The sequence below is a fragment of the Hermetia illucens genome, chromosome 2 (assembly GCF_905115235.1).
Source record: "Hermetia illucens chromosome 2, iHerIll2.2.curated.20191125, whole genome shotgun sequence".
NCBI lineage: Eukaryota > Metazoa > Arthropoda > Insecta > Diptera > Stratiomyidae > Hermetia > Hermetia illucens.
This window is the reverse complement of record NC_051850.1, coordinates 96,355,995-96,367,202: the sequence shown is the minus strand read 5'-3', so window position 1 is coordinate 96,367,202 and position 11,208 is coordinate 96,355,995. Positions and strand designations below refer to the sequence as shown.

The window sequence follows — 11,208 nt, the reverse complement described above, 5'->3', positions numbered from 1 at the left end:
TTGCCACCCCACCACCCACTATTGTGGCACTTTCAAGAGCGAATTCAAATGTAAAGGCTGAACACCACAGCCACTAGCGATAACGACAAGGATGAATAGAAGGGTAAAAAACGTAGTGACAGTACAGCAATGGCAACAAAGGCTACAACACCAACAACAACAATACCACCCTCGTTCTGCATAATAAGAATAAGACAGCTTCGAATCGAATATTTTTTATCATGTTCATGTGTATATGATTTTGACAAAACGAAATACGAGCGATACAAAGCAATCATTCATCACTCATTCAGTCGGATCGAGTTCGGGCTCGTGCTGAAGCTTGGAATTGGGTCTGAGCGCTTCCAAATTATCCCTCATGTCGTTCTTCGCGACGGTAGCAGTGCCATAACATATTCCAAAAAAAGTCGAGGATGAGAAATTGGAGAAATGTTTAAGTCACCTCCCCCATATGTGCCGCAAATCATACGCACATACAACCCTTGCGAAACATACACTCTAACTTGGTGGATTTGTACGGATGGATGTCTCTGACCGGTAGAGTTCTTGTTAATTCCAGTATTACCGTCTTTCAACAGTCTAGAAGAATATCTGCAGCAAGTCCTGCATGAAAGAGGCGAACAGAAAAAAGAGACTTTTGATAGGTCGTTAAAAGACTACTAATGCAAGTTTATTAGTTGGTCGTTGGTCTAATATATTGTTTATTTTAATGTTTGTGCTTTATGATGAAAACGACCTTACGATTATCTGCACGCATTTTTAAAAAACTCTGATGATAATACTGTGATTATGTCCAAAATCGGCACATAAAAAAAGATGCCAACTACAATTCAATGATAAGAAATGACGAATTCAGCGTATCACTACCTATGGAACTTGGCAACCCAATTCACCCTCACTACTTTTGTTATTCGACTGATATCAGTTGCGCTATGGTGGTGTGAGGAAGAGGCCGTAATGATGGGGGTGGTGGCGGCAATGCATACACTGCTCACAGTAACTCCTTTCGAACATGACGGATAAACATCTCCCGAAAAAGTGATTTTCCACCAAAAACACACTTTTCTCGAACGCAACTTCCTTTTGGCTGACGCTTGCTAAACTTGAGTTGGGTAGAAAAAAATGAGTAGCGAATATGCGACCGTTGTTGTCGTTGTTGCCGCCTCAGGGTACAGATCCGTCCTTGTCTCGGAGTACATGTGGGCTTATACAAAATATTTCGAGACTCTGGTACGGGACTCTGGGAAAACGAGATGTGAGCTCGTACTTGGGAGTGTGGGTGGCGCGTTTTGTATGAGTACGCGCACGGATGAAATGTTAAGAAGGGCGGTTTGGCTCGGCTCAGCTCGTCGAGCTTATCGGCAAGGATATGAGGAGGCTCGTACACGTTTTAGTATTTTTTTCGTCAAACTCCTTCTCGATGCTCTGTGGCATATCTTTAGCTACCCCATTGCAAATTTGACGTAGTGACGAGGAAGACAACCATTTTTTATACATTTTGGTCGCGCGTCTTGAGAAGCGGCACCATAACTTCAACGCCATGAACGGCACTCACTCGTTATCCTCTGTTGTTTCGAAACAGTGTTGTTTGGTGAAGTTCTAGTGAGTGAAATTTGTATTTAAAAACTCGTTCCTCCTAACGACTTGGACGGACTCGAAGATGCCAATTACACATCACTGGTAAGCCCATATATTAAACCACTTAATGCCTATATTATAACCGCGTAACACAAAACGCAACCGTCTTCTTGAACTACCACTTGGTGACTGAATCCTTGTTAATCAGCTCGTTGAGTACTACAAGGAATTTTAATTGCGAATCTCTGTTGAAAGGGATGAATCCTGCCTATGGCAACAACGTCTACAACAGCATCAAATTAACTCATTAACATATTCAGTCAGTCACAAGCAGATGTTGAGGATAACAATATCAAGGCCGAGTCGTTTTCCGTTTCATTCTGTGCTTTCTCTCGAAACCCATATTTAAACATTCCGAGTGGTTTGTATGCAAATTAATGACAATCGAAAATTCAAGAGTTATGATGGGGTTGGAATGATTTCGTATACCTATCTACATACGAACGTCAACGTGATTGAGTGAATATTCAAATAAGATCTTTTGTGTGCGGAAATTATTGTGTCACGTTAATCCAGGTAGGATTGAATTTAAAATTAGAACCACCAAGCAATGTAGAAAATCGACATATGCACATATGCAAATGTGGTCGGTGGCAAAATCGGTTGGTCCTTTAAAAGGCGATAACGAGAAAGGTGCTTGTGCAATGTAATCGATGCAGATGCATCTTATATTTTAATTGATGCCTAATTTTGATAGATGTTTATATCACAGCCAACAATAACTTTACTTCCAATTTTTCTATGAAATAAGGTATAGTTATGTTAGTATATTATATTACATTCTTATTTCATTCTTGTTTTATGCAATATTACAACGAATGAGAGAACAGCTATTATATGATTTAGTTATGTTAATCTTTGCCAAACATTTATTGGAATTATAATGTTAGCAAGAATTTCGTTTCATCTTTGGCTTTGTCTTGTGTTTACTAATTTTGGCTGTGGAGGCTACTATGTATATGGAATGAGAAACATATTAAATTTAATCATCAGATTAGGTATTAAAGCCTACACTTTAATAGACTGCGGGTTTGATTTATAATTATCGTTCGTTTGAAATGCATGATCAATTCCCTACAAATTTAATACGCACACGGACGCTATTAGTTCTTCGATCGAGAGCGTGTCAGGTAAAAAATACTAACTTTGGAAATAGATGCTTGTTAATAAAATATGGAAGCTTCTATTCCATGAAAGTGGAGAACGGAAATCAGTCTTCTAAAGTGGTTACGCAATTCCACAATTTTCGCCTGTAAATGTTTTCTTGATTCAATATACAGAATCAAATTTGTTTGTATTTCCTTCAAATAGTCGCAATAATTTAGTCATCGCGCATTTTACACTTTACTTCAAGAATTTTGTCAGAGGTCAGAGGGGTTTTTATCCTGACCGGATGTTAGATATCAGTTGGTTCAGCCATGGATGAGCATCTGTGTCAAATCAGAGTGATAATCGGATACGGGCACAGTATTGACCACATTGCCTTCTAGTATACCGTTACGGTCTTGAGTGAAAAGCTTTAAGGTCATAGGTGACAGTGTGGTTTAAAAAAATAGATCTTTTTTCTTTGCGTATTTCGAAAGTATAACATATTGAAAATGTAGAGCAAAATCAGTAGATGAAGAAATGGAAATTGCCCAGCAGCAGCCACTTCAAACGTCCCTTCTATATAATTTGCTCCTCCTCCCACAGAAAGCTGCCTAGCCGATTTAGTTCAAATTTGGATGCTTTATTCTACACACCTATACCGATTTGCGGAATCTCAAAAGTTGTTAATTTTTTGATAATAAATATCCTTTATTTAACAATTTGACATTAAAATATACGATTTTGCAAACTTTTCTTTTCACAAATTATGGTTAACGTTATGCATATTTCGACAAGTCTACAGAATAAAAATGATTTTTTTTAATTGGAACCATCGCGGAAAACTATACGCTTCCCCGAGTGACACCAATGATTCTACTTTGGTCATAAAAGACATACATTTGTTAATGCAAAAGGAATTAACAGAAAATTTTATAGTATATTTTAAGCTCGCATCAAAATCATATTAAAATTTAAAAATAACGTGGATTATTTTCCTGTTCAAAAAAATAATGAAGTAACGTTGAAATTGCGAGCGTCATACTGTCCTACTACCTTGACACATTTGAAGGCCTAGTTTCAAACTGGATTGTTGCGCCAATCATTGTTATTAACAAATAAGTAAAAGCAACATTGAAATGAAGATATGCGAGTGACAGTCTCTTTCCAGACCTCTTAATGGGAGAATTTCGCATAAGTTATTGTTATTGTACTTACGGTTCTTCAAACTGTGCTTCTGCATTTTATGCTCGTGGAAGGAACAATTAGATCACATCTAGGCGTTCATTTTACCCACTATAACCTTCTAAATACTAAGTAAGTGTCCCTTGGACTGCATTCACCTGCAGTGTAGTTTTCAAAGAATGTTTTTTTTCCTTTATGTTGAAAGGGGCGGAAGTTGTTCGGATCAGGTCAACACCGGAACCCAGTTTACAATAGGAAGGAGGATATACGCCTCCCGTTTCATTATCATGCTGAGCAAGTGATATGCTTACAGTAGTAGGACACTATCAAAACGAGCTTTAACACCCATCACTAGGATTTGAACCCAATAACGAGATCGTGAGACAAACCCATATCCGACACCACATTCAAAACACGATTCCTGAAAGATAGGCATCATTCCATTAGAAAATTATTTAGTTTTCGTAAATTGCTAGTTCATAGAATATTGTCGCTTGTCGTTCCTACCTTTTAAAACAATCAAAAAATGCCTTTACTATACCCCGTGAATTAAAATAAGGTCACCGGTCGTCTCGCTTTATACTATAATAGAATTTTCTACTTTTTTAATCCAAAAAACGCTATACTCTCTTTTGGCAGTTAGCTTCCTTTAAGACCTGACTCCAAATGCCTCAATTCAATGAGATCAGCGTTGACTTCGCCTTTTAATTGTTATACCGGTTTCGCGTCTGTCAACTTCCATCAATTTTCCCTTTGATTTTGGGTATTGAGTATTTTTGCGTCATCCATGCGCTGCATATTACCAGCCAATTGCAGTTCTCGTAGGCGTATTAAGTCGAGACTTCTTGCCCATCGTAGATTTTGTACAGCTCCTTGTTACACCTGATACGTTCTTTATCCCTAAGGCGAATAAACCACCAACTTTCTGCGCAACCTTTCAAAAGGATTTTTTGCAGCCTGAGTTAAGGTCCGTATTTGGATGATCATTTTGTAAATGCACAGCCTCGCCCTCTTGTCTGATTTTAGAATGGAGATGTTTAGAGAACTTAAATAGAATTCGGTTTTGTGGTCACATACGAGCTACAGCTCGTCAATTTATTATTATTTATTTGCCTGAACGCTTACCCGTCGCTTCTTATTCTAACGAGTTTGTATGATGTGGAAGATAGGTGTCAATGGCCGCTGAATTCCAAAGATCACGACTGCTCTGGGAAGGGTAAGAGGGGTACGTCCAAAAGGATCTCCCCAACATTCCCGAGCTTAGCACAAAGCCGTGAAAGTGCATATCAACAGGACGCTCCAGTGGAACTTCACTATTTGCCGGCGAACCTTCATCTCGATTTTAGGTTTTTGGGATGGCCCTCCCCTCTATTTCTAAGAATTTTTGGTCCTGTACAAAAGAATGAATGGTTCCCCAGCATATATAGCAACGAAATTTATTTTTATTTTATTTATGAGCGATACATGACCATCTGATTGTATACAAAATCCGGCTGAATAGGTTGCAGTGGGCGGGTCATTTATTCCGTGTAGGTGAGGATGATACAGCCCGGGTGCCCGCGAGTGTGCATTTTCCCCTCACCTACTCGAACTGGCTATAAATATGTTTAAACGCATCCGTCCAACATTCTCCTCCAAGATCTAGACAGTCAGTGTTGAGCGTCCGAAGTGATCGGACGTGTTGACAAGTGTGTAAACCACGCGGCGATAACTGTGAGTTTTATATAACGGTGAGTGTTAGTGTGTGCGACATTCGGTCGACACCAAACCAAAGTGAAACGAGTCGGAATCGAAATAAATAAGTACAACGAATAAGACAATAAGTTTAAAACCAAAACAGTGAGCACAAAGACAATGAGTGAAACTGACGCGGCCGGGTTCACGAAGGTGACCCGGAAGAAGCGGAGAAAGGGTACGGACAGCCCGACTAACACCCAACCACCAGACTCCGACGACGGAACAGAGAACGCGTCGGAAACTACGCTATCGAGCGACTGCGAGTCCGACTCGCAGGCTAGCTCAGACGAGACGGTCCGAAGTGCCGTATCCGTCACTGAGATCCGCGAGTCGGTCGGTCTGCGCAAGCAGAACAAGCTGCTACTGAAGCAGCTTAAGGAGGCTCGCGCTGAGAACCGGCATCTGGCGACCGTCATCAAGTCGCTGGAGGCCACAATCGCCCGAACCTTCGGGACTTCCGGCGCCCCTCCCGCGCCTGCCGCGCCAACTGCGCCTGCCGCGCCAACAGCGACTTCCGAGGTGATGGACACCACCACCGAAGAACCAGCACCGGCACCACTCGCCCTACCATCCGGGTCAAGCCCGGCAGCGTTCCCGTCCCTCGGCGAAGCGAGGAAGCGGCAGCCCGCCGTCGTCCCGAAACCGCCAGCGTCGAAACCGCAGCAACAACAACAACCGAGGCCAGCCACCGCAGCCCCCGGAAAAAAGGAGGTAAGTCGAAAGATTCCTCCATTGGTAGTAGTCGAAGACGCGGCTACTTTTAAAAATATTAAAACCAATATATCCCGCGCCCTCCCCAACAACTACCTGATAAAGAAATCAGGTGGTTCTCACCAGATCCTCACGAAAACACCTGATGATTACGCTACCGCCAAGAAGGTGCTCGTGGAGAACAACAATAAGTTCTTCACGTACACCCTCCCATCGGATAAGACGACCAGCCTCATCCTACGAGGCCTCGATTCGACGTTCTCCCCTCAGGAGATCGTCGATGAATTAAAAGCTCAGGGAGTATCAAGCACCCTGAGCGCGAAACCCTTTGCCACCACCTGGGCCAAGACAAATAACGTGAACCTCGACTTGTGGTTGGTCACGTTTGATGCAACCTTCAACGAGGAGCAGCTGCGCGAGGTGAAAGCCGTACAGCACATGATTGTTCGATTCGAACAAATTCAAAATAAGCAAGTGCTGCAGTGCAAGAACTGCCAGCGTATCGGGCACGCGGCAACCAACTGCCACCTCACCTACAGGTGTGTCAAGTGTGACCAACTACACGGTCCTGGCGAATGCGCCAAAGCTGTCGAGGAGGCACCGAAGTGCGTCAACTGCGGGGGCAACGACCACCCCGCCAACTACCGCAAGTGCCCACGGTTCATCCAGGTGGTGGCAAGGAGGAATGCACAAAAACGTGCCCCTCCCTCCCGCCCTCTCCCCTCAACTACCACCCGCCCCGCTGGTCGTCCTATCACGAACCCTGCCTTCACACGTCCGTCCGTGTCCTTCGCCGACGCCGCACGAAGCGGAACCTCTCCCCGGACTCCCAACCACGTAGTCCAACCCACCACCATATCCAATCCAGACTTCCTCGAGTTCGCCAGGAAATCCCAAGAATTCCTGCAAATGTTCAACTCAATGGTCGGTATCTTGGCATCCATTAATGGACGTTAAGATAATTGAGTTGAACATCAACTCAATCATCGGCCGCGCCCGCAGACATGAGTTCGAGCTGTTCCTTGGCGAGCACAAACCCGATATAGTTCTCCTATGTGAAACTAGGTTGAACTATAGATACAATCCTTCCTTTCCCAACTTCAACCTCTTCCGGACTGACCGACCTCAGTCCAATCCTCAAGGCCGGGACACCTGTGGCGGAACGGCCGTCCTCATTTCCGACAAATTCCTTGTCACCCAAATCCACCCACCTCCCAACACCTTCAGATCCATGGAAATCTCACTGGTCTCCTTCGAATCCCAATCAACATCGGTCTTCGTTGCCTCCGTTTACTGCCCCAACCAATCCCTCGACACCCAAGACTTTCTCCGCACCAAATCCTTCTGCGCGTCCCTACACCGCTCTCCCGGTAAACAATTTTCCATTATCATAGGTGGAGACCTCAATGCCAGACACCCGTCCTGGTTCGATGCACGGTCGAACCACAACGGGGATCAGCTCCACCTGTTTCTCACAACTTCAAACCCAAACATCAACCTAGCCCATTTCAGTCCGGCACTCCCGACCTTCAATAAATCACACTACCATTCCTACCTAGACCACTTCCTGATCAGCAGTAACCTGACGGTCATTCCCAACCCGAACACCTTCCCCTTCCTCGAAACGGTCCCCGGCATCAGCGATCACGATGCCGTAATCCTAAAAATAAGACTTCCGGACAGAGTCGTTCGGTCCACCCCACCCTCAGTTCCTGACTTCCAGCGTGCAAACTGGAAACACATCAACCTTGCCCTCAAGTCCAAACTTCAACCTCTCCTACTCCCATCCAACTGTACAGTTCCTAACGACTCCATAGACCTGACAGTTCGTCAATACACCGAAGCAGTTCGGCAAGTATGCGATGAACTGATCCCTTCACGTCCCTTAAATTACCGCAACCTAATCACCCTTCCCGACGACATCCTATCCGACATCAAATACAAAAAGACCCTCAGGCGGAGACTATTTAGGAATAGATACTCTCCGCAGTCCTCTCACCTCCTCACCGAAATCCGCGAATTGGACACGTCCATTCGCGAACGAATCCTCACCCTATACACCCAATATCTCCACAACCGCCTCTCCAACACTGAGCTAAACCCTGGCACATACAGGGAACTCAGAAAAACCTGCCCGCGTTTGGGCAAATCCGTCCAACAAAACGCGATCCTTCCCCAAAACATCCCACCCACAGAAAAAGTCAAAGTCCTTGCTGACCACTTCCTACAAGCCCACCACTGTACCCTCCACTTCCGCGAACCAAGCTTCGATAACGAGGTAAACGGAAGGATCTCCCAACTCCTAACTAACCCTTCCTACCTCATTCCCCAATCCACACAAAACCCCTTCGACCATGCTCTCGCCGACCCAAGTCAGCGAGAGAATATCCCCTCCATCCACTTTGTCAGTCCAGACTCGGTCAAGGCGGCCATCGCCGCCTCCAAAAACAAGAAATCAGTCGGGCTTGACAAAATCCCCTCCATCGTCCTTAAGAAATGTGCTCCAAGCATCGCCCCCATTATGTCCTCCATCATCAATCACTGCCTTATGAATGCCCACTTCCCAACAGATTGGAAGAGTGCTCGAATTGTTCCTATCCCAAAGAAAAACCAAAACCCACTAAATCCCGATAGCTACAGGCCTATCTCAATCCTCTCTTCCTCCGCCAAGATTTTCGAGCGGATCATCAAAGACTCTATCGACGAGCACTGTGACTCCAATCATTCTATCCCACAATTCCAATTCGCAAACCGTCCCAAACATTCAGTCGAGCATGCGCTGCTCGTACTCAAATCGGACGTCCTCCTAGGTCTCAACCGGAACGCTCCGACCATAGCCTGCCTCCTCGACATAAAGAAGGCTTTCGACTCCGTATGGCAATACGGTCTCGCATACAAGCTTTCTGAAGTCCTCCAGTTCCATCCGCACCTCTGTAAGCTAATTCTTAGCTTTCTTGATGGGCGGAAATCCCAAGTCCAACTCCGAGAACACCTCTCCTCCCCATATTCTAGCCCGGCTGGCATCCCTCAGGGGTCAGTCCTCTCCGCCACCCTCTTTTCCCTGTTTACCGCAGACCTTCCCAAACCAACTCCACACCCGAATCCAATCCGAATCCTTCAATACGCGGATGATCTCATCCTCTACACCTCCACCAGAAACATCCCTGCCGGTGAAGCCCGCCTGAATTCCTATTTGGACGAGCTCTATCGGTACTTCACCCGATGGAAACTATCCCTGAACCCGCAAAAATGCGAATCCATCGTATTCCATGGTACCGCTAAAATGACGCCGAAAATGAGGAACGACATCTCAACCCTATCCCTGAAGATCCACAACGACACCATCCCAACCGTCAAGGAAGTCACCTACCTAGGGGTGACAATTAACTCCCGCCTATCCCACATCCCACATATCACGAAGGCACTGAACCGTGCAACAGGTGCCTTCAAATCCCTCTACCCAATCCTAAAATACACCAGTCCAACTCCTCAGAAAGTCAAGCTGTTTTGCTATAAACAGCTTATCCGTCCCCTCCTCGTTTTCGGCTTCATCTTCTGGTCCGACACTTCCCCTCACCAAATGGAACGAATCCGCCTCAAAGAGCGCAGAATCCTCCGCCATTGCACCAACATCTACAAGAACGAAGACCGCTCCAAATACATCTCCAACCAGATCCTCTACGACTCCTCCCAAACGCCCCGCATCGACGCAGTCCTAGCCCGTCATGCCCTCAAATTCCTGGAAAAATCCAGATCCCACCCAAATACACTCATCTCCCAGGCCATGCAGATCGAGATCGTCGAAGAGAATCTTCTACGAACTCATCTGTTCCCACAAATCCTCACATCGCTCCAAGCCCGTAACCTTCTCTTCGACCCCGGCGGTAGAGTAATCCTCTACAACGGTAAATACTCCTCATCCCAATTTACAAAACCTACCCATCCTTAGCGCCACTCCTAGCTCCCTTTCCCAAACCCCTCCCGCATGCCCCCCATCCCATCCCACATCCTAGTTCCCTCCCCGCCCGCCCGCTTTTATAAAAAATTCAGCTAATGGAGGTTTTTTTCGACTTTTCCTCCAGATATCATTTTATACATTTTTTTCAATTACTCTTTAGCGATAAGTTAGTTTAAACTATAGTTTGTACCTTAGATTAAGCTAGGCTGTTAAGGTAGTACTTAAGTTAGGTTAATTTAGCTTTATATTTTTATAGGTGTAATAAAAATTGTTGTTTTTCGAAAATTGTTGTTTTTCGTCCAACATTCTCCTATCCGCACGAAGGTTGTACCCTCTGGATGTCGGATACCACAGCTGCGAGTGAGTATCGGAATCAAATTAGAAAAAGAATCTCGAGCGAGCGCGGTGTTGACCACATTGCCTCCTACAGACTTCTGTAGTGTACCATTACCGACCTCAAAGAAGTGCTCTAACATATTTCTAGGCCCAAATCCAATTGGACCCTCGAGCCACGGATTATTAATATTATTTGCTAATTTGACTATGCATTATGCATTATGTTCTCTTTAATTTCTCTCATCGTGCACACTACGCTTTACTTCGCGAACTCTAGATCGGTTTGACTACAGATAAGGGGATCTGTCCCATGCTCGATTTCACCTTAATTTCCACCAGAGACTAAAACGCTCTGACGTTATTCGCTGGGAAGCTTTACAAGATCTCTATTGTCCGTATAGAAAAATGCTCTTTCAATGGTAAACCAAAAGGCCCAAAAAGGTGACCTGTGAAACTCACGCGATCATATTAGACGGGATGAAAATAGAAATTGAAAAAAATGGAAAGCCTATAAGCACTTTGGTGGCATATCGCCAGAAGCCAATTGAATTACAGCC

The 11,208-nt window shown here is 44.8% G+C and overlaps 1 protein-coding gene across 1 annotated transcript; it reads right to left on the bottom strand.

Moving 5' to 3' along the window:
* Positions 1-356: 356 nt before the first annotated feature.
* On the bottom strand, positions 357-1,497 carry LOC119648504. Its single transcript, XM_038050273.1, has 3 exons — positions 1,447-1,497; positions 868-1,097; positions 357-603 (listed from the first exon to the last, which is right to left on the bottom strand). The coding sequence occupies exons 1-3, from the start codon at positions 1,495-1,497 to the stop codon at positions 357-359; spliced, it is 528 nt and encodes a 175-aa protein (XP_037906201.1).
* Positions 1,498-11,208: the final 9,711 nt, after the last annotated feature.